This window comes from Eupeodes corollae, chromosome 1 (genome assembly GCF_945859685.1).
Source record: "Eupeodes corollae chromosome 1, idEupCoro1.1, whole genome shotgun sequence".
Classification (NCBI taxonomy): domain Eukaryota; kingdom Metazoa; phylum Arthropoda; class Insecta; order Diptera; family Syrphidae; genus Eupeodes; species Eupeodes corollae.
This window is the reverse complement of record NC_079147.1, coordinates 131,044,125-131,069,461: the sequence shown is the minus strand read 5'-3', so window position 1 is coordinate 131,069,461 and position 25,337 is coordinate 131,044,125. Positions and strand designations below refer to the sequence as shown.

Genomic DNA, 25,337 nt, shown 5'->3' with positions numbered 1-25,337 from the left:
CTATACATTTTATTCCAACCTCCAAGAAATAGCACCAAATCTGCATTAAATTTGCCTTATCTTTGCAAGCGTATAAAAAGCTTCCATTCTTGAAAGCTCTCATAAAATATGGAACGAAAATATACATTTGTACTTACAACTATTGCTACGGTAGCTCTAATTTATGTATGTATGTCCTCAAAAGGATTTTAAGGAATGCTCAAGCAGATGAACTTTCACCCATACGAAATATGACCTTAGATGAATACCTCGCTAGTAGAGAACATAGTGCAGATTCAGAGTTTTCAGAATTAATCAAGGTTACCATTTAGAAACTGCTGTATTTATTTAAAAAAACAAATTATAGTAAAAATAGGAAATAAAAACTCAGAGGAAATAGATCCACTTTCAAGAATACAGTATTGATAACTCCATTGCAAGAGAAAGACGTTATTAAGTAGACTTTAATAATCACCCGAGAAATAATACATAGAGTTCATAAAAATATAATCACAGAAATTGTGAAAACCTTTCTAGAAATATCACGAACATATTATTCGTCTAATTTATATTCTAAATGATTTCGGAGGTCTTAATCTAAAAAAAACAAGAGCAATATATACTGCCATATGGAAATTAGGATACGGCTTAAAATTGTAGGTCTCTCATGAATGGTATAATGCTGTAGTGCCATCGAAACCATACAACTATTTTGAAAACAGTAATTTTTTGAATGTTCGAAGAGGTAAGTATTTTCTAATAGCAGGATCATAAAAGGTAAGAAAAGCATTTAATTTGTTTCCGGAGGTAAAAAAGAAGTTTACCTCTACGAATCTTGTTTTTAGCAATTGTTCGAAATACGCTCTTCATTTTCATTTCCTCAGCCGAAATTTCAATTTCCTATCTGAAATATAAGGAACACATTTTTTTTTAAGGCAACCCCAATAAAAAATCAAGCCCGGGGACCTAGGGGGCCATTTTATTGTTCCTTCACGTCAGATCTATCGTTTGGAAAAAGCTCTGCCTAAATTTGTGTTTGATATTTCATCCAAAATTGACTGGAGATTCATCTTACTGAAACGTTATGGTCTGTTGCAGGGCACGAGGAATATTATATAACAATAAAAAGAGCCTGTTTTCCCTAAATTCTAAATAAATATGCAATTTCGAAAGAGGAACATGTGGGATATTTTGTCAAATACGTTTTTTTATACCAATGTGACGTAAATGCTTCTCTACGCCCATTAATATCGAAAAGACCACATCTCTGGTATAAATTCACTCTTAAATATGTCTGGAAACTCAAAAGGGCCCTTTCATTTGTCCGTTTGAAATACCATACAAAAATTTAAATTGAAATTTACATCTTCCTTCCCGTATAAAATGTGGATTTTCTTACTTCCATTTGAGTATGTTGTGCATATTCACATATATGATGATTGATCAATTTTAATCAAAAAAATAAGAATCTTCTCGGCTTTTTTTGATCATAGTTTGTTTTGCGTACTCCCTTGTTTATAAGGCCTGGACAGTGGACACTGTTTAAGAATCCTCTGAACAGTCGATTTGGGTAATTTAGTTCTGCTCTCATGCTATTCCATAATAGTATTTTTTTTTTTTTTCAATTTCCCTCAACTTTATTTCTTCATTGTGGTGGTGTTGAGGTCTTCTAATTTTTCCACTTAATGGTTTGAAATTCAAAAGACTTTAAAATTGAATTTGGTTGACTGTGATTAGAAAAGGGGTTATTTGAGTAGATTTTAGAGCGGTATATATCACTATAGTCCGTTTACTTAAATTCGCAGAGTAAATACATTATCAAACTGGTTTTATTTTTTTCAATTTCCTTAACTTTGTATTGTAATTCGTTTGTGATTTATGAATAACTGGAAGATACAACATCTTAAAAGATAAAACTTTACTTCCAATAAATAAAATTAATAATTTTTGTTTTTATTACTGGGAGAAATTTCAGTCCACCTACAATAAAAAAAATAAAATTATTGCAAAATGCAATTGCAACATGCAAACACAAAAAACTGTAGCTGCGAGCTGCGCCATAAGATTTAGGACGTAAGTGTCGACAAATGGAGGAGGCACTAAGCTAATGAGAGAAAATTTGAGAATTTACTAAACGCATTTCAGCAACAATTTTTTTGCGAAGCGAGTAATACGCTTGTCGTAAGTTACAACTCAATCAACCGATATCGCTTCCAGGTGTTATATGCATTATACCTTGCTGCATTAAGAATTGTATTTTATGTAAACCATGGCTTATTGCTCCGTTTTATAATTTAATTTTTTAAAGATATGTGAGTCTATAAAAGATGTTTTGTATTTTAAGTTTAGAACTGCATTTGGTCTTTTGAGGATGGTATGTTTACTGCTCTACTAAAATCTGTACATTAAAAATAATCGATTTCCTTGATACAAAAATCAAAGCTCAATTTTATAGTAAACAAATTAAATCCTGCCCTGAAAAACAGATGTTTCGACTTCGAATGGTGTCGTATCACCACCAAAGTCATAGTGTGCTAGTGTTAACTGGAATTATATTGATCTTTCGCATGTTAAAAATCAGAATGCATGTTATGCATAATATTAAAAGGTTGCAGTTAAAGTCTTCACACAAGACAATACTAGATGAACCCATCGAGATTTCTTCTGAAAGTGAAAATAGATTATCTGCCGATTTGACATATAGATTACGTCTAAAAGTAGATTAATCTTATATCCCACCAGCTTCACCATTGCTACAACTCCTTTCTATTAAAAGTCAAAACAAGATGTTTCTGAAACACAAATAACATCTGCAAATGTCCGATTCTACAAAGACATTGCGAAATTTTCGGGAGCAAGCTTTGGAAATGAATGGCAACAATAATTTCAGTAACACCTTTTTTTAATTTCCAACCGACCTAACACTTCAAATATTTGAACACTTACTTTAATCAATTTGAAAAATTGTACAGATTTCTTCATATCAACCTACCATTTTTTTACTTGCGACATATAGGAGCTATGTATATGGTAAGTTTTGCATTCGTGCAAAATTTCGAACTCGAGCTTTTAATCAAACATGATACTACGATGGGAGAGAAGTCGAAAAAAGTGGGTCGATTCCTCGATTCCATCCGGTCTGTTTTGCCTGTCTTTGGCTTAAGTATGCTAACAAGTATTTTTCATATTAGGGATGCGTTGTCCTAGGATAAGTTGTGTCTCGGAATGAATCGCGCTGTTATTTTGACAAGTCAAATGGCATTTATATCTTTGAAGACAAACTTATTTTACAGGTATATTTTTAATTCTTGTACTTTAAATTGACTCTTTGCATACAGGAGCAAGTTCGTGCGACCCAGTCGTGCATTTTATTTCAATCGTTAAGCTAACTAATTTACAAGAAAAAAGCAACAATTAACTGTTTACTCAGTTTTCAAATTTCGAAAACGATCCTTCTAACTTAACAGTTTTAACCCTGCATTCGTTGCGCCATATGTATTTCATTTAAAAATAAGAATAAAACTAGGATGGTTCAATGTTTTCAAATAAATTTAGCTTCAAACACAATCAACAAATTGTTTAAACGAATAATATATAAATTATTACTTCTTCTGTAAGCACTAAAAGAGACAAAGAATCTACATCCTTGGGAATACTCAATTTTGCATCAGTGAATTTCAATATCATTCCGCACGACGACTGCAGTGTTAAATATTTGTCTAAATTAGGAATTTTTAATGAATTTCAATTTAAATACATACATACATGTATTGTGTTTATGAATAAATTGAAATATCATTATTTTGACGTGTTTCTCGATGCATAAATATAAACAGTGAAATATTGGCAGAGCTACAAAAATGCATTATTAGATTTTTGAAATTGTAAAACTTTTAATTGACGGTCACTAGGCACACAGATTTAACAAACTGCAAACTATTAGGTGACTGGGGAGTGGTCTCTCCATTCTTCCAAGCTTTCTCGTCTACAATATTAGCAGGATTATTAGAATCGCCGTTCTATTTAAACTCCCTTAGTCCATATTTAGTGTTTTGAGATATTTGCATTTAAAGATTGAAATCAATTTGCAAACAAATGGTTTTGAAAGTTTTGATTCTTTATAATTTAAATTTGGTGCATAGTATAGCCTAGGGATTTTTGAGAAAATATAAATTTTGTCATTTGCATGACCTTGGTGTATTTATTTAATTTTTGTGGAAAATGGACTTAGGGAGTTTTAAAAGCCCGACGACGAAATAAGCCGCTGTAGTACACCAATCACTTTGTTAAACGTTGATTTTCAGTCCGAAAATCCTACTGCTCCTATAAAAAATCGAAAAAACGATTCCCCCGATTCCGTCTGTATGTCCTGGCCCCTAAAGCCCAAACCATTGCGTTGTTTTACTTCAAAATTTGAAATTAAGGTTTTGAGCCGATTTGCGTTAGACGTTTCTTTTCTATTTTCTTATAACTAAAAATAACACTTATCCCTTTTAAACTTTTTTGGTCAAAAATTAAAAATTTGAATTTTCTCAAACAGATTTGTTTTAATTTCGCTAAAGTTTTTGTTCTTAATTTAGCTTCTTTCAAATTAAAAAAATGTTTTTGTATTGGTCTAGGAGGGTACCCCCCACATAGAACCAATATTTGGTTTTTAAGTTTTCTCAAGGACCATTCAGCATTCAATTGTCTCAATAATATTTTATAATAAAAAATGTCGTTGCTTTTATTTTTGATTTTTAAAAAAATATTTAACATTTATTTTTCGAAATTCGATATGTCAAAAATGAATTAACATAGGTACATTTTTAAATTTTACAGGGAATATTTTTAAACAGCATCTTTGGATACATTAGTTCATGTGACCCAGTCGCACATTTTTTTAAAGGAGATATCCTACATAAAAAAAATTACTGAAATTATACAAATGCATAATAAAAACGATATAATGTCAGTGCTTTATTTTGATGTAATAGAGGTATTTATAACTATTGTTCCAGATAGTTAAACCTCATTATCAAAAGATATTATTTAAAATTAAAATTATTTAATTTAAACTGAAAATTTCCTTATATGATTAGACACAGTTTAAAATTATAACCATGTGCTTTAGTTAGTTGGTTAGTTTATATGATTATGTATCTATTGCTTTACATGTTTTTAAGTTCAGGTCGCCTTGACAGAAACTTCAGAAAGGTTATCTACCATATATTATATGAACAATAAGACAACACGAAAGGCGAAAGTATGTATATAATCTTTAATACAACCAGAACAAACACCTGACAAAAACATCTAAATTAAAAACAATGCACCAACAATCTAACGTATTAAAGCCTAATTGTACCTGTAGGGACCTTACCTTCCTTTCAGCACTTTAACATGTTGAAAAAATTACTACGTTGCCCCCAAGGACACTATTTTCTCCTCGGATGCAACGAAGAATTCATCATTCGCATGCAACTGTTACCCTACTCCACTTGTATCTACCTCGCCAATCTACAATGATGCTTAAAACAATCTGATGCCCCGTAAAGTGTACACGTAACCAACATAATGAAACTAATTTTTATTCAACCACCTATACCTATATTCATAAATCGTAAACATTTTTTTTAGTGGATCTGAAAACCTTGTGATGCTTGTTGCAGCATCTAAGGGTAGTTATATTTTGTATATAAGAATAAGTATACTGTTTCGAAAATATGGCAGAGTCTGACATAAATTAAAATGTAAACAAAATCGATTTAATGGTGAAAATATTCTCTATACTGTTCATGACATGAATACAAAACGAATAAAAATCAAAAGAAACAAAAATTGTAAATATATCCCCAACGATTAGGAGAGAGATTCATCTTTTCCTATTCTTAACGCCCATAGGATTAACAGGGGTCTACGTCTAAGTAAGTTCTTAGAAATATGCCCTAACCAAGCATAATTCAGCTGACTTTATGAAAGCGCAGAGCTTCTTATGGTTTCCAATTTTTTTTAAAAGCATAAACCAAAGACCGAAAGGCTCAACAAAGTTTGCAGGGAATCCAGAACATCGCAACTGACAATAAGTTTAATTACTGGTTGGATGCCTATCTAATTGTCTTCTTGATGCTGACGGGGTTGCATCCTGCATGCGAAATGTGTTAAGTCGCTTTGAACCTTGTTGACAAGATAATGAGCTACAAAACTGTCCTTCTTTATAGAATTCAAACTGAGAAGTCCTTGGTACGTAGGTACATACGTATGAAAGTTGTTTTCTTTTTTCAGATACAGCTTCTTAACAACTTCTCAGAATATGAATATTACACTTTTGGAATGTTTTTATTTTGTGATTTTTCTTTGATATAAATGAAAAATATGCACATGTGTAGGGACTCGAATGATTGAACTTTTCTGAACTTTACAAATGTTTTGATGAAGCTAAACAGACATTTTGAGTGTAATTTTTGTGTGACTAAAGAATATGTTACGTGCCTTAATTTAAAAGAAATAGTCAATTTGTTTGATTTTTTAATTTTTTAATTTTTGAAACAAGTTTCAAATCAAACTATTTTTATGTTTATATTGTACGACCACTCAAGGAGATATATGAATACCCTTATAATGATAGTGCGCAGTGCGAACAAATAAGAAGGGAGGATAGATTACGAAAGGAGATACCGATGCACATTGGTTTCGAATGTCTGCAATTGTAATGAGTGGGAAATATTAAGCCTGGTAAAGCATTCCACATTCGTGTAGTGCGACTAAAGAAAGAATTTCTGTACTTTATAGTGCGTCCGAAATTTGGCTCAAGGGTAACCTGATGAGCATTCCTAGAAGAACGTGTATTAGGGTTGAATTCTTTGAGGGGATGATGCAACTGGCTATTTCATTAGAGAATTGATTATGGAAGTAGCAATAGAATAATGACAGACATGAGGCTGTTTAAGAGCTAACGCATGGGGAAATACTCCTGCTAATTTGAATCAGAGACACTCGTTTTATATTTTTTACCCACTTCACCCAACTAGTTATCCCTTAAATAATCGATCCAATCCCTCGACTTTAGATCTTTTATAACCAATTTGTCAGGGATTTTCAGTCAACTTATGGTTCTTACGGATCATCTGCCCGTCACCACCGGGGTTTTCGAATCCCCTACAGTTCAAATTAATAAAGTCTTTGACTTCAAAAATGCAAATTGACCAAAGTATATCATTTTTTACAACTTCAGTTATTGAATGCGTTAAAAAATCCGTAAGAAAGAAAACTTTACGAGGTGGCTATCCAAATCAACTACCTCGCAAAATTATTGAAATGATTAAAGTTAGAAACAGTTTAAGGACTGGATGAATGAGAACTATGAGAAGTTAGAATTATAAATGCTTTAATGCTTTAATGATTGGAACATAAAATTAAATGCTTCTAAGACGCGACTTTTATTAAGAAACATTCTACAAATTGGTGATTCTATTGTAAATTGGAAAAGAAGCGCTAAATATCTATTAATTCATTTTGATAAAAAACTCACTTTTAGGATACATATCCAACAAATAATTAAAAAAGTTAATGCAAATATTGAAATTCTCTACCCTTTCGTAAATCGAACGGTCCAAAATAAGCACCAAAAATAAACTGATTTTTTTAAAATCAGTATTCCAAAAATGTGAAAATGTTTAAAAACACACATTAGAAATCTAAATTTACCGTGGCATTTTTCCAATTATGATTTGGAAACTGTAACAAAACATTGATTTTGTACAGGCAAGAATTCATAAACTACTTATATATATGAAAACTTCAAATCCCTTTGTGAATCTTCTGATAACTCACTTTGATTTTATAACCGAAGTACGGGTATATGTACTTGTATTTATTACAGTGAACTTTATATTTAATTTAACCTATCTATTATTTGATAAATTTGTTTACTTATTTATATTTGATATTGATTCTTAAATTTCTGTTTTCTATTTTAAATTTATGTACAATTCTATTCTGTATGTATCTGCGTATTTATTTATTTACTCGTTTTTCTAGTTAATTCTTTAATTATTTATTAATTTATTTACCTACTTTTTATTTATGTATATACTTTTTTAATTGTTAATTTATTTATTTCTCCATACATGTATTTATTTATATAATCATTTATTTATTTGTTAAGTGATAATAGCTGTGATACAATTTTTAGTTAATTTTAGAACTGAATTTTCAATTATTGATCATATCGTCATTATTAAGGTAGTGTAAAACCATATCTATGTAAATTGTGCAATTCTATACCATAATTTGTAAAGTATCTATATTTTGCTATAATAACAAAAATAAAAATCAATACCTTTGTTGGTAATCGATATATTCGAGACAGACATTTTTTTTTATTTATTTTATTTTTGGCTAAGCCCTCATTTTTCGTTTTTGTATGTTTTATATTGAGGTAATTACAACATTCTTTTGTATTATTTTTGCATTCATAAGCATTATTCTTTTTAAGCATTACGAATTTTCTTTAAAATTTTTGAAGGAGTTCACCCCTATAGCTTTATTTGCTTTTAAATTTTCCATCGCTTTTTTCAAATCTTTTTCGGACCATGATTGTCGTTCTTATAAAAAATATAATTTTGTGGCATTTTTTAAAACAGTTAAGAAATAAGAAATTGTGATGAGTGTAATGTTGTAATACATAATAGTAAATTTTTGAGTATAAAACACCCCAGCAAAACCGAGGCAACCCAACCTAATTTTAAAAAATAAAAAAGGTCTGGGATGCGACTCACACTGACAACTTTCTAAAATATTAATAAAAATATATTGTGTAAGATACAAACGTTTTCAGTCAATATTTTTCTATGTTCTCATATCGGTATTTGTTTTCAAAATTTTGAGTCAAAATTTAAGCAGCATTTTTTATAAGTTTTTATTTCTTATAGAACAAAATACCAAATGAAATTTCTTTTAATATTATTTAACGTAAACAACAAAATTTTGTATAGAAGGAAATAATTTGTACGTATGTATGTAAGCCAATACATATTCGGAAACGAGCATTAGAACGTCAGAAAATTGACGTTTGGATTTTTCTAAGAGTTTTATTACAAATTTAAAATACAATTTTGTAAAACATAAAATTAGTTTGATCCAAGACATTCGAGTTGAAAATTTTATTTTTGTATTTTTTTTTTGTAAGAAACCATTTACTTTGATTTTTCTCAAAAAATTACCAATGTCAAAAAAGTTATTCATTTAAATGTTATCTTCTATTGTTTAAATTGATTTTGTCGGGAACGAAAACAGACTTAAAAATTAAGCTTTTTTACAATATGCCAAACATTTGTACTAACTTTAAGTTAGTTTTTTAGAAAAATTTAACACACAACTTTTGTGACAAAACACGAAAACATACAAAAACAATAAAAAACTGATTAGAAACGATTTTCGACTCGATTATGTATAAGGAGAGCAAATTAAGGTATTGACTTGAATTTTTGTATCTCACACAAAATATTTGTAGTAATACTTTATTAAAGATTCCTACAAAATGTCAAACAGGTAGGATTGGAAAGTTATCATTGTGGGTTGCATCAAAGCCTCTATTTAATTAAATAAATTGAAAAAGTATGCGATCAAAATTTGATGTTGTATCGATTTTTATATATGTATATGTATATCTATACTATATACTATATGTATTTGAGAAGTTAAATCAATATAGAAAAAGAAGCTGGGGTGCGATCGACACTGCTAACTTCCCATCCCGTCTGTCAAGTTGTGTTTCTTAAAACTTAAACAAAATATTCATAGCAATATTTTGTGTGAGATAAATGAAGTCAATATCTTTCTTTGTTCTCTTGATACTTACGAGTAAGTCGAAAACCATTTCATATAACTTTTTGTTGATTTTTTTTCCTGTTTTTTTTTTTTTTTTTTAAATTCAAATTTAAAGTTAAATTTTCCCAAAAAAAAATAAATAAAAGTTACACTTAAATTTTCCCAAAAATAAATAACTAAAAATTACAAACAATATTTAGCATATGATAAAATAATTTTTAAAATCTATTTCCATTAACGAGTTCCTTAGTTGGCCAAATGTCAAAAACGATATTCTTCAAAACATACAATTAAAAATTGGAAAATACCATTTTTTGTTCTTTATATATTGGAAGGGGGAACAACAATACTTAGCGAATCAGGACCTATTGACTTTCAAATCTCAACCATTCCTGTAGTCGAATCATGTCAGGGATGGAGGCTAATTTGATAAAGCACCTTTCGTGACAGCAATTATTCTTGGAGGATTTGTCAATTCCTCGCAAGAGGCAACACCCGTAAACAGAACTTTTAAATGGCACAGGCAGGGATTAAACCCACGACCTCTCTCTGACAGTCCTGCGTATTAAACGGGTACTACTACCGTTAATATTTTATTATTGAAATGTGAATTCGAAGTAGAATAAATAATTTTGCGGATTTTCTCGATTTCATTTCTAACATTTAGATCGCGACTATTCTATACAGTTTATGACTATCGTATCCGTGCGGAAACTCCTGCAAACAAATTTTGTTTCAAAGTTAATAATACAGTTTATGTCTCAAGCTTTTTAAAGTTGTATTTAGCATGCCAACCCTTGATAGTTTTGCTATTTTAAGGCTCTGAAACCTAAAACGATCGTAAATCGTTGATACCTCGCTGTCTTTTTTTATTATCTTAATACGTCTAAATACCTTTTTTACATAAATCTGAGCATAGACATATTTTTTTTATCTCCAGAAGATACAAGCCATTGATCTTCGATTACCAGTGTTGAATTTTTGCTTAGCATGAGTTTTTGTTTCCGTTATGGGATGTCCCTGAGGTATGGGCTGAGTTGGGATGCGTTCAGACCACACAAAGAAACATTTCGCAAGTTTTCTCCGGACCTAGCTCATCCAAAGACCACTCATAAGTTAGAAACTGGGATTAAATACCGTTAAACTAACTTATTGAAATAAATGATTTGTGTATTTGATTATTCCATTCAAATACACAAACCATTTGTTTTCCCAGTATTCTGTATTTTTATTAGAGCAAAAGGATTAGTTCTTGAACAAATTATAAATCTGTATGCAAATCAATACAAAATTTGTATTTCTTTGTTGAAATTAGTCCAGTGTTAGAGCCGGAAAAGGGAGACTTACTAACGAAATAATACATATATATATTTCATATTTTGTTTCATGTATTTAATTCTAACATTTACCCGTCCCTTTGGATTTTTTAAATTCTTTATTTTTTTTGCAATAAAAGTCAATATTTAAAAAAATGTTTGTCGTTATACATATACATATATGTATATTTATTAGCATAAGACAAGGACAAATCACAACCTATAAATGCACATATTACAAAAATCCTTCAAAAATATTGATATCTTCTTGAACAGTAAATTCGTATAGTTCTTTTTGTAAGGATGCAAGCTCCTTATCTGCTGCTTCTCCCCCGAGAGCCATCAAGCCTGCTTCAATTAATTCTAGATTAAAATTTTCACCTAGCATGTTTTTAGCAAAAATATTATTTGGTTCATGCATGTTTGGAAGAAAGAATGCAGCAATACCAAGGCTGTAAGGAAGATACCTCACATATTCTTTTAACATATTTGATCTTGTCATAAATTCTGGAAGCTCTTTTTTTGTAAAGTCTACAAAACTCGAAGAAAGTTTGTGATGATAAGTATCAAAAATTTTATCAAAATGCGGGACTCTGACATCCATTCCAGTTGAAATGGTTAAAAATGTTGTTAGGTCGACCATTGGCGAGGAGTATCTTAGTGTTTGGAAATCAAACATCATTGCCTTTTTCGGAACAGTTGGTTTCTAAAATACATGTAAAGTTTTTAAAATTGTTATTTTTTTAAAGTACTAATAGATATTGCTTAAGTACCTCTTTATCATCGTAAGAAAATGCAATATTGTTTCTCAGGTAATCCCCATGACAAAGTGTGGCATAAGGCTCTATTGGTTTTACTCTCTCCTTGCTGTATGTCCAACAATCATTTAAAAGTTGTTTGATTTTTTCCTGTAAATCTTTTGGCATTTCCGGATAAAATTTATCTGTTGCTTTTGAAAGTCGCTTCATAGTTATGGGACCAAGACAGCCCCATTCTGCTGGTGGTGATTTCGCGTAACGAGATTCCTTTGCTAATGCAGCAAGATCGTCAAATTCTTTTTTATTGATAGCCTTTAGAGCATAACATAATCCATGAAAACCTCCAATAAGCTCCACTAAAATTAGATGTATAGATAAAAGACTAAATATTAAGAAAATTCAATGACATATGGACTTATTCTAATGTAAATAAAAAATTAAAATTTCTCATGCCAAAAGTTCATAGAGAACCTGTCGAACGACTTTCAACTCTTAAACAATCCAACGTTTGAGTACTGCCCATAATGTAAAATTCAAATTTGGATTTTAATTTCAAGCTGCTTATTTGAGTAACTCATTTTCATAAAATGAATTATTGGTGCACCAAAATTAATCAGTGCCAGTGGGAAAATATTTCATTGATTTAAATCAAATCTTCTGAGACAAGCATGACATTTCTACTACACCAATAAAACATGTAAGGATTAAACTACCTTTGTACAGAAAGTATTGTTAACTGTTAATAACTAGCTAATACGGCTAACTCCGTTCCACTTTAGAGGTAATAAAAAGCATATATTATATTTTGTTAGGTTTCATTTTTTATTAGGAAATACAAATAAAAAAATAAGATTTTTAACTATGGCAGATTGTATTGCGGCCCGTGACCATGTCACACCTAACTGACCATGGGAAAATAATGAAAAATCTAGATTAAAACCACAAACTGGGCCTTATGATTTGTTAATTGTCATTCATAGTGAATGCAAAACGGATCGAAAATTGTGAATTCTTAAACTCAAACGTCATATCTGTTGGGGTCATTTCTTCACCTTTGAATTTTCCTTCGAGTATCGTCCCGTAAATCTCATTGGTCGTCAACTTACTTACTACGAAACAGGTACCGGTGCAAAATTGGTTGCTTCTTTTCAATTGCTAAACAGTCAATATTTTTTAAGGAATAAGTTATTCACATGATCTTTGGCACAAAAGCGTTTATTTCGGGGATATAAGATTTGAGCCCTTACAATACTAGTTCAATGTTATTTCTAATCAAACAAAGAAGAGATTCATCAATGCCAAATGAACATATTTTCAATAAGCGAGCTTGATGCCAAACTGTATCAAATGCTTTTGAAATGTCAAGTGCAATCACTTTATTTTCTCCAAAACGATGTAAGGATTTGTTCCATTGTGCGTAGGAATAAACCATGAGATCACAAGTGGACTTATTGCTACGAAAGCCATACTGCCGATAATTATGTTAATTAGGTTGTACCACAAATACTTTTTTGTTAAAATTTGTAATATTAATTAAAAACAACATTAATAGAAAGGATTTAGAACCCCATTAATGGGGCTGGGTGACTGAAATATCTCCAAAAGAATGACTTAAAGCGATGTTTCGTAATTGGAAGAAAAGATGTGGTGAAGGCTGCAGTTGTATTAAAAAAGGTCTGCAATCGAAATCAGGTATTCAAGAATTCATATTGTAGCACCCCGCACTGTTGCTGGGATTCTAATGTATGTATGTCTTGTTTGAAAAATAGCAACAGTTGCTGAATGGGTGCTGTAATTCTTGGTGGAAGAATTGCCCAACTTGTGAGACAGCTCATGCCTAAATTGATATTAGCAATCGTTTTACTTTGCGGACCCGTGAATTTGTGCAATTTATAGCCGTTTGACTATTTTCTGTAGTATCCCCTCTAGAAAAGACTGATTGGCTCCTTCGAATGATTTAATCGATTATAATCGATATGAGCAACATCTTGAGATTTCTTGATTCTTAAATTGAATACTTCAATTGGATATATTTACTGCTGTATTGAGAACTCAAGATTCCATAACTGAAAAATAAATACCTACACTATAAACTAATCGAGAACTCGAGACGTTGATTGTTTGTGTTATGTAGTGTATGCATATATCACTTACTTACTATATAAAGAGAGCAAACAATTACGAATACCCAACGTTTCTTCGCTCATATTTTTTCAGCTCATTTCTCCATTTCTCATTCAGTTCTCGACTCTAGCTGCCATGTCACTACGTCAGTGTTTTAATTCGAATGAAAATATAATTAGATCAGATCAATTATGTCTCAATTGCACAACTCATGTCTCATTATTCATGTATCTCAGTTCTCGTTCGTAATAACTAGAATTCGAATCTCGAACACAGTTTCTATAAAAAAGGAGACCTTTTAAACTGCGCCAACTATAGAGGAATCAGTCTACTGACCATCTCTTACAAGATCTTCTCTGCCGTAGTATGTGAACGTCTAAAGCCCATCGTCAACACCCTGATAGGTTATTATCAATTTGGTTTTAGATCAGGTGTGCCCACAGTCTATCAAATATCCAGATTAAGGCAGATCCTGGAAAAACCAAAGAACATCAAATCGATACCCACCATCTTTTCATCGATTTCAAGGCCGCATGTGACAGTATCTACAGGGACGCTCCATAAAGGTTGTAAACAACTTAACAGCACGTTTCGATGCCAACAAAGGTTTTAGAAAGGACTTACAACACCGACGACGTCTCGGTCAAAACGTCACCATCGACAGACGTAACTTTGAGGTTCCACTATAAACACAGAAAACAAAACCAGAGCTGAGATCAAACCGTTGTTTCTTATAGGGCTAAGAATGAAATTGAGTAGCAAAGCCATCTCTCGAGGGACCAAAGTGTCGCTATACAATATACTCATCATCCCCGTCCTGCTATACGGTGCAGAAGCATGGACTATGAAAAAAGCGGATGAAAGCACCTTGGGTCGATTTGAGAGAAAAGTTCTTAGTTTGATCTACGGTCCCGTATGCATCGAAGGAGACTGGAGGAGAAGATGGAACGACCAGCTGTACGGGCTGCAATGCTCCAGCCCAGAAAGTCTTCGAATTCACACCCACATAATAGCGCAGTAGAGGAAGACCGCGGATCAGGTGGCGCGCACAAGTGGAAAGTGACCTCACTCAACTTGGAACCCGAAACTGGAGACATCTAGCTAGGGACCGAGATCGATGGAGAAGTTTGTTGGGTGAGGCACTATTTCTTACAGGACTGTAACTGTAGCAGCGCCTCCTTAAGTAAATAAGTAAGTATATCCAATAGCCATATTATTTTCCATCTCTTCAAAAAATAACCTTTTTTTGTGTTAAAAGGTAGTTTTTCTATTATTTGTTTGATAGTAGTTGCATATCTCGAATGATCATTCGATTATTCAGATCAATCGAATACATATACACCTCGATTATTGTAATCATACGGTAAAAGGCAAAATTCGCCACGTTATTGCCGAAATACGGCCAAAAATGTTTGAACATGTTATAGAAAATTAATCATCCATATTAGACTATACCTACAACTGTCAGAAAATATATTTTATTTATAATGCTAAAAGATTATCCTTTAAATCAAGTAAATTTCATTACAATTTAAAATCAAATGATCTTTGTTTTATTCCATTCCATGCCTAAACTCTTAAAAAACACACCTTTTATTTTCATGTATTTTTTCTGAAATAAATCTTTGCAAAATAATGTGATCTGATCTGATCAATCTAATTTAATCTAATCTAATCAAAACAAATCTAATCATACCTAATCTGATCTACGTTAACAAAGACTCTCTCAAAAGTACGAAGAAATTCTTTCTTCATGAGTAATTAAAGGCTTATTAATCCTTAACTTGTTGTTACAAACTAATTTGTTTGTACAATTTTTGCTGTGTTGTTGCCATCGCTTTACATTAACATATAAATATATGTATCAAATCTTAACGTAGTTTTAAAACTCCATACATTGAACGATTTTTTGGAAAACAACATAAAGAATGACAAAATCCAAATTTTTACAACTAAATAATGGTAAATTATCAAAATAAATGCTTACAAGCCATGTTTTTTGCATTTTTCTTACTTACCTCCTAATAAAACATGTTCTAATGAAAGATTTATCCGACTTGGAGACATTTGAAATCCATCTTCTTTAAAATCACTGAGTACAATTGAAGCTTCCATTTCTTTTACATCCGAATAGTAATATGTAGGACAGTTGTAATTTTTAGTATCTGTATTAGTAAGCTTTAACAGCTTAGGGAAAATTTTGTTGTACGCAGTAATTTCATTATAAAACAAGGTCTTGAAATCGACAGCTTCATAACTTTCAGCTGAAACCTCTTTTGGAGTTCGCTGGAATAAAAAAACAAAAGAAGTGACATTTGTAAAATAGCAGTAGACAATTTTTTTAAGTAAACAATTTAAAACAACTTCACCACAAATACTTGTTGAAGAAGGTAGATTTACATTGTACGAACATGTTATAATTATTTGCTTTTCAGCCCAAGTCTAACTTTGCACTTCTTAAGTAAAATTTGTTCCAATAAATTTTAAATAAATACAAACAAATTTCTTCTCTACAATATTTGCTTAATATAATTGAAATTGACACCCAAAGTTATTTTGTTTAGCTAAATATAAGAAAAGAAGCTAGTCGAGAATAGTATAGGTAAGAATTAAAAAAAAAAAACTAAAATTAATCCTACTGAGAGTAGATCCTAAGATCCTGATTGAAAACTTGTCAAAAAAAATCTTACAAAATCGATTGTATGCCGACCTCGAGAAGTATGTCGGGAAAATATAATAAATACATAGGTGGTGTTCAAGTCCGTGGAAAACCAGAGCCTTGTGACTTACAACTCTCAACCGTTTCTTTATGCGAGTCATTTCAGGGATATAGGGGACGTTTTATGTCAAACTCTTAGTTTGAGAAAGCACTTTTCATGACAAGAGGCAATTTCCGTAAAAAGAAAAAAAACTTTAAGGTGGACAGATAATAATTTTATTCTATGTTTCTGATCAATTTTAACTTGGAAGCTTTTTAAAGAATTTAAGAACTCCCTTAAAATTGCATGCTTTGACCAAATTGATGCATATAAAACAGCATTAGGGTCAGAAAACTTATTAATCAACTTCAAACAGTGCCTAGAACTCTTCGAAATATTTAATAATTTAGTTGACTATCTTCAAAGACAACACTGTGGTGTAAATGCGGCTTCTAAACAGTTGCAATCAAAAACATTCAATAACAATCCAAATGTGCGTAAAATCGTGCAAAAATTTAAGTAAACCGGGTCTGTAGGAGATGTGAAAACACCAATGCATGCTCGTACTGCAGAAAATATTGCTGTTGTTGGCAATAGTGCGGCTGTGGAAGAGCCGCCCACTTCAACTAGTCGTCGGGCCCAACAATTATACCTCTCACGTTTGTGGCGCACCATGGATGGCGTCACGTTCGTTAATGTACTTTGTGCATAAAGACTGGATTTAACACGCTTGCAAGATGCAATTGCCCCAAAAACTAAAGCGTCATCAATGGTCAGAATGGTGGTAGGAAATGGCAACAGTGGATGAAAATAGTGACAATAGTCAAGTAGTTCCCGTAACGTGATAGTTAGTGCGTTAGCCGTTTGGATTCGGCTTAAAACTGTAGGTCTTCTCCATTGCTAACAGCATTACTTGCACACAGAAATAGTTGAGAGTTTTAATTTACTAGGCCCTAGTTTTCAACGGTTGCAGTGTTGACTCACGTGGTGGCATTGATTTGACAGCGTTTGACTTCTTTCTTTGGAGTTATTTGAAAGAAAAGGTATACGTCGATAAGCCAGCAACAATTCAAGAGCGAAATGTTAAGATAATTTGGCACAGTTAAGACATCGAACCTCAATGAATCCTAAGCGTCATCTAAAATGTGGACCATCGAATAGAGGTGCGCCGGCCGTCACAACAGCCATTTGGACTATGCTTTGTTCCATACATAATCGAAGTATACCATTATTAGCAAAATACAAAAAAATGACAATATTTTCCTAAGTAATTCATTTTATTCAAAATCAACATCGGCCCTTAAAATTTAACTACTATTTACATTGAGAACGTAGAATGTACATACATTTTGAAAACAAAAGAAAATGAACAAAACACTATCTGTATTGAGAGTAAGACTTAACTAAATTCTGATAAAGTTTAGATGTTGCCAGATCAAAAATAAACTTGAATTGTAACTAAGGCATAATCAAACAAGACGTGATTGCTGTCAGTTCATGAATAGGGTATTAGGCGTTGACATGCTCCCTAAATCGTAAACCCTGTCTAATCGATTTGTTCCTTTCCTTGATGATCAATCAATCAATTAAACATTTTTCATTTTTGAAATTAATTAAATGTACCAGATTAATAAAGAAATATATTTTTATAGTTTTTGACTTGATTTGTACAAAATATAAATCAACTGATTTTTTTCTCTAAAAAGCGGAGAAGTCCCGTGGTTCTAAATTGAAAGGTTATTTGAAAAGGTTTGTAGGTCGATTTTGAACCCGTTTGGTGGAAATAAGTGACTCAAAACATTGCTTTACATATCCCAATATTGCAAAGCATTAAAATAATAAATCGATCAATATTATTCACGAACATACATATATTTTCACTAATCTTACAAAAATTTTCCATAACTCTAATCTTATCAATCCAATTATTTTACTATCCAATGCTATTTATGGAATGTATAGGATAAGAATTGTATTCAACTCAATTTTTTCAAACATGGCCTTAGATAACAGGTATCTTATAGAAATCGCGCCCTTAAACTCAGCGTCTGAATAGAGATAGACTGTCTCTGTACATTAATATTTCATTAGTCATTACTAAATCCATTAATACACGAGATGTGATATAAAAAAAAGATTAAATAAAGTTAATACAAATTATTTAGTTTTTTTATTATTTATTCAAAACCATACGGTATGAAATAAAGTGCACGACTGGGTCGCATGCAACTCGCTTCTGTATTCAAAGACATTGTTCACCAATAGAAGATAAGTATGTAATAAAGTTTCTCTTTAAAAATTTAAATTTTATTTTATTTTATTTGTTAAATTTATTTTTCGAAAATTTATTAAAGACTAATTCATTTTTAATATTTTTTTGGAAAAAAACGAAAATAATATGAAAATTTAATAAAAAAGTTTTCGATCATAAAATATTGTACAGAAAAAATGATTCAATTCAGTCCAATAGTTCTTGTGAAAGCTTGAAGTCAAAATAAATATGGGAGTATTCTTCTGAAGCTATGCAAAAATATACATATTTCTTATTAAAATAATTAAGTTAAGAATACAAATTTGAGTAAATTTAAAAAAAAAATCTATCGGTTTGTTTTTTAGAAAATTCGAATTTTCCATTTTCAAGTTTGACCTCAATTTACCCAATGGTTTGGACTTCTCTACCATCGTAATGTCATGTTTGATAAAAATCTCGAGCTCGAAATTTTTGACTAATTCAATACTTTTCATAAATATTGTTTTATTGTTTATTGACCTCAGCAGATTAAACCCTTCCGCCTAAACGGGATGAAATAGAGCCCCCCTCTTCCATACAATTTTTTTTTTATTAATTCAACCTACTCGTTCTAACCTTTTGGTGCACCTCTTACCAATGACCCTGTACTTATACTAACAAAAATGCAGCCTTGATAACAGAAACAAAAACAATATGTTGTATTGATAAATAATTTTTTTTATTACAATCACTCGCCTTAGATTAATATCAACGATATACATATTTATACTAATAAATTCAAATTCATGTAACTATTACTAATGAGGTTAGGAATCAGTGACATACATACAAAAATAGATTCTTTCTAAAGATATTTTTTGAAATAACACTAGTCAAAGGTAATTTTCAAACTTTTTAACACACTTGTAGATATAACAATTTACTAAACAACATACACATGTCGTTTAAATAATAGTCCAAACTGAATGTGGTGAAAGGTAGGAGATTTCGTCACAGAATTTGGTAACTTGTCTGCAACACGTCCTAATAATTTTGGGAGTTTGAAAACATCTCAATGTTGGTAGAAATAATGTTTAGTACAAAAATATTGCAATTTCTCTAAAAATTATTGAATACTAAGTGTCAATTTCTTCACAAAGTTCTAATACCTATCTAAGACTCGGATTTTCTTAAATCTGAATCTCAATCTATTTTGAGTGCGGCTCTCCGCAAGCTGTTTCAGTTAAAGCTTCAACGTCACTTATACGTATACCGGTCTATGCTCTTTGAGATCTTTGCGTGTGTACAAATTGTGTGTTGTGTGTGTCGGAATGCAGGGCCGCTAAACTAATTTCTCAAGTTCTACGGTATTATGTTTTCACTTCTTTCAAAGGCTTAATTTGGATTTTATTCCGGTTTTGGATTACATTTCTGACCAGAAGGACATTTAATGTGCAATACAAAAATATTTTTAGAAAACATATGTACATGGACGGTTTGCCAAAAATTCATAAAAATAAATGCATAACATAAAATTTTCTGAGTTTTATAAAGTGTAAAAGTTACATATGCCTTTAAATCCATTAAACTATTTACTTATCGTGCGTTTTATTCCTATTTTGAAAAAAAAGTGAGAAAAAAAAAACAAATCCTGGGCCAACAAATACTGACAGATATTTTTAATTTTTATTTTTAAAATTTCAGAATTTTGAGTCAGAAACAGTTACATAGTGCTTCAGAAATAGCAAAAAACTCGTTAGAAATTTTAAGAGAGATGTTACTTAAGTTTCTCATCGTTTCTATGTGGCACTTTTTTACGCTCGAGCTCTAAATATTTTTAAAATTAAGTTCGAAAGATAAACCGAGAATTACTAGATAGAGTTTTTAAATTTTTAAAACTTTATTATGAAATTGGCCGTAAGCGATCAACATACTTAGATCAAACTCAATTTTGCGCTTCAATTCTCAAACAGTAACTTGACAAAAATGTCTATGATTTAATATTGTTATTGCAAATCGATGTTGTTACGCCACGATCAAACCTTTTACAGTATTCAGATTGAACCATAACTGATGGGACACCCTGTATAAAAACTGTTATTCAACTAAATTAAAAAACAATGAAGTTATTTACTAACTCTAACAAATTTACTGGGAGGAACACTCTTGGTAATTCTTGATAGTAACTGCTCATGCCATGATAACGTTCATATTTATTATTTGTAAAACAAGATAGGGATATCTATACATCATATTTATTTCCTGCGCACAATCGTTTCCATGACAAGATTGTTTTGATTGCTATATATTTATATGTACAAGCGATGCGAAACGAAACCAAACAAACAATTCACTTTTCGTGATACTCTTGTATTTGAACACAAAATTTAACTTAAATTAAAAACAATGGACATTCCTATAAAGAATCAATTGATTCAGAATTTCTGGGAAATGTAGCAGAATAGCCCAAGATATCTTGACAACCTTTAGAGAGATTCTGCAGCTTCGTTAACAGCTTATAATAATAGTTATGGAACAATTTCCTTGGATATGCTTCAGAGTTTAATAAAATGTTTGTGCCTTTTTTATTTAAATGAAGAGGAGTGTACACGGTATATGTAATAATTTGTCTAAATCTAAAACAATAGGTTTTATACCCTTTTGACATATTGATCCAAGCCAAACAATTTTTAAACTTAGTGCAATTACAAAATAATAAACTACCCTTGGACATATTGCACGTTTTTCAGATTTTAAATTTTTTCTTGACAAATTTTGTATGGTTTTATGTTCTCTTGTGTAGCCTTATAGTTCAGAAGCTTTATATTAAAACCTACAGACATTCGGTAACTTCAAATCTAATAAAGCAATATTACCTGATCATTAAATCTAGGCCCTCAAATTAGCCCTTCGTATTCGATTTAAAACTGTAGGTCCCCTCCATCCCTGACAACATTACTTGCACACAGGATGGTTGAGACTTGAGAGTCGTAAGTCACTAGGTCTAGTTTTCAACGGAATGTCACGCTTGCGTCAAGTTGGGTATTTGTCGAAATTTTAAATTTGTATCCAAAGGCAGTAATTGTGCAGACAAGCAGGAATTGTTATGACACCTCTGGCACAGCCACCTAACTTCAATGTGATTGAGAATTTGTGGTCTGTGTTGGACAATAACTTCCGTAAATAAAAAATGTTCAATATAAAAGCAATTTATAGAAAAGTGGTAAAAAAATACCCCTGAAGTTAAAAACTAGTTGAATCCATACTAAAAAGACACCAGGCTCTTTAAAAGTCAAAAGACTTTCATATAAAGTATTAAAATTACCACCTATTTACTATTTTTTTTATTGGATACATACATACAATATGTTTTTTTTAAATAATTTTTGCTCTTTACTAATCATCAATCAAAAACTGAAAACTACATAGATGATTTTATGTCTTTTAGTTTTTGAGAAAATTGAAAATAACCACAACTACTATTTTAATTAAATTATTATTATAGTAATGCTCCCCTCTGCAAAAGTCCTGTTTGGACTCACTATAGGATTTGGGGTGGGTGCAAGGTGGGGTAAGTTCAAGGTGGGGTTTGTTAAAGGTGGGTGCATGCAAAGTCTCTTTTGCATTTAAATAAGCTGGATTTAAGAAAAATTAATTTAGCCTAGGTATGTCTCAATCCATATTCGATTTTTACTAATTTTCTCGAGAACTAGTTGATATAAAATCATCTAGTTTTCAGTTTTAGATCAAAAACAAATAAGAGCAATGAATTCTAAAAAAAAATAGTAAATAATCTTAAGTTTTTTAGAAAATTACACTTTAAACAATATTTTTAACTTTTTTTTGACCAAATTTTAAGTTTAAAACATTTTTTTTCAAAAACTATGCATAGTTTTGACTTGATTTAAAAACGAACTAATAAACAAAATTGTTGGCTTTAAAAAAAGGTATAATTTTTAATTGTAAGTATTACCGTTATTTTTTAATTAATTTTTAAGATAGACCCGTCCTCCCATAGTAAAAAATGCTTGTTTTTAACTGTTCTATACAAATCCGTCATAAAACTTTGTCGCCTAAGTTCTCGTACTCTCCCCCATACATGCATACATTTAACAAGATTTTTTATTTTTGGATTGTAATGTTCTTAAATACAATTAATATAATCTGTTGTTCAAGAAACATTTGTTTTTCTTCTATATGAAATTGAATTTTTATCAGAAATATTTCAAGGCTTTAAAAAATTTAAACTTTAGAATTTAACTAGTTACTGCTTCAAATAAAATGTGAATGTGAGCTACATATATTGGCATATGGATATATTTGAAAATGTACTTCTTTTTTCCAATTTAAATCCACACAAATAAGTTTTAAGTTTGTAAGTAGATTTTTTCAAAAACTAATAACGAAACGAAACTAGACTGACACTTCACAAAAATTGTAACGGAATTGCAGATATTTATGACATACAAATCGTATTCATGATTTATTGCCAATCTATACTTCTGTCTGTACATTATAACTATGGTACATAGAAAACGACAAAGAACGTAAGTAAATTACAAAATAAACTTTGTGTGATGTAATATAATTGTCAGTTTGTTTTATTAAAACAATAATTGCTATTATGCCTAATAGACAACCCAATACATGTACGGATATTTGAAATTCACGTATTCGAATTTGTATTCTTACCTTAGCTACTAAGTGGAGAGATCTTTCCTCATTACCGCACGTATAGTCTATTTTTATTTTATGGCAAGTTGTTAACATGAACGCCTCTTCTATACCAATTGGTGTGAGTGATACATTGAGTAAAGTGGGTGGTTCTTCACTACTTATATTCTTATTTTGAGCGCTTTTCAGTTTTCCATTTTTCACTATTTCCGGCCAAACTGTATTAACTATCCAATCTTTCGTTTCTTCTATTCCAGCCATGTTCGTAAACAAAGTGATGTTAAAATGACGAAACTAAAACAATAAATGAAGAGAAATGACCACAAGTTCACCCTAGACCAGACGAAAGTGTTTACTGATCGATCTCACTAAAAATACTCAGCTTATGTAGTGCCAGATAAGCTAAGTCATTCAGTCAATTGGTACTTTTCAATTACTATCTTGATTTAAGATAAATAAACTCGTATTATTGTCATTCAGCTGATTCACTGAACGTGAGAGAAACTAATGTTCTAATGCCTGGCTACACATCGCACGCTATTTATGTTCTTCATAGTAAAGCTCACAAAGTTACAGAAATCAGTAAAAAAGCTTAGCAGTGGCTTGGCCAGAGGTACCACTTTATTTCAACTAAAGTAGTTCTAATTATTTGTTTCCAAACAAAAAAAAATATTAATTCAAAATATTGAAATCTACTTTATTTTTAAGTTCTCTGCCTACTTACATTATTCTTAAAATTTTTAAAATTACCAACAATATTTTTCATATAAAGAAATAGTTAAGTTTGAAAATCTAGTTTTTTTAAATAGATTTTAATTCGAAAAAATTTGTTTACCAATTTTAGTAGCGATTTTTAAATTTTTACAAATTGGATGAATGAAATTAATTTCAGAGATATCAAGAACCGAACATTAATTTTTACCAAATTTGCGTACTATTTCTTGTAAATTTCATTTTTTTATGAAAAAATGGATTTTTATAAAAAAAACTACTGAATATCAAAAAACTATATTTTCTGTGAAATAAAAAGTTTGAAGAGAATATTTTTAATTTTTAAAAGCTATTTGAGTCGAAAGTAAATCTTTACCAAGTTTTAGTATTGTTTTTTTTGTTAGGTTTTTATTCTTTGTAAAAAAAACTGTCACTTAGATTTTTCTCGAAATTTTACTGAATGTTAAAAACAATTTTTTAAAAGATAAAAGTAGTGTAAAGCATATAACTCAAAGTTTTAAATAGATATTTGAGTCGAAAATTAATTTTTACCAACTTTTATAAATTTTTTTATTTAGGTTTTTATTTTTTGTAAGAAAAACTGTCAATTCGATTTTTCTCAAAATTTTACCAGATGTTAAAAACGTTATTTTTCGTTGCACAAAATTGTTTTGGAGATAAAATCATTTTGGATTCATAAAATTTTCGAGGTGACAACATTTTTGTTTCATATTTTTTGATTTATAAATGAAAACGTTATTTGGATTTTTTCCAAAAAAATATATATCACGTTACAATATATTATTTAAAATTTAATTTAAGTATCAAGCGTTTTTAATTCGTAAGATATTTAGGGTTTTTTAAACTGCTATGGTAAAAAAAACCAGACCTTTTTGCATCTTTCTGCCTATTATCTGTATACAAAAATGTATTTGAAGTCGATATCTCTTCTGGTTCTTGAGCTATGGACGTCGAAAAAAAGTCGTAAAACGTACGTACACACACAAGCACAGACATCTTGAAACGTCGAGAGATG

General features: G+C 30.7%; 1 protein-coding gene across 1 annotated transcript; it reads right to left on the bottom strand.

Annotated features, from left to right (window-relative positions):
* Positions 1 to 11,255: 11,255 nt before the first annotated feature.
* Positions 11,256 to 23,987, bottom strand: LOC129939234 (uncharacterized). The gene is made up of 4 exons (XM_056047171.1): positions 23,609 to 23,987; positions 16,006 to 16,273; positions 11,879 to 12,219; positions 11,256 to 11,811 (listed from the first exon to the last, which is right to left on the bottom strand). Exons 1-4 carry the CDS (start codon positions 23,849 to 23,851, stop codon positions 11,341 to 11,343), a joined length of 1,323 nt encoding a protein of 440 aa, XP_055903146.1. The 5' UTR covers positions 23,852 to 23,987; the 3' UTR covers positions 11,256 to 11,340.
* Between the last annotated feature and the right edge of the window lie 1,350 nt (positions 23,988 to 25,337).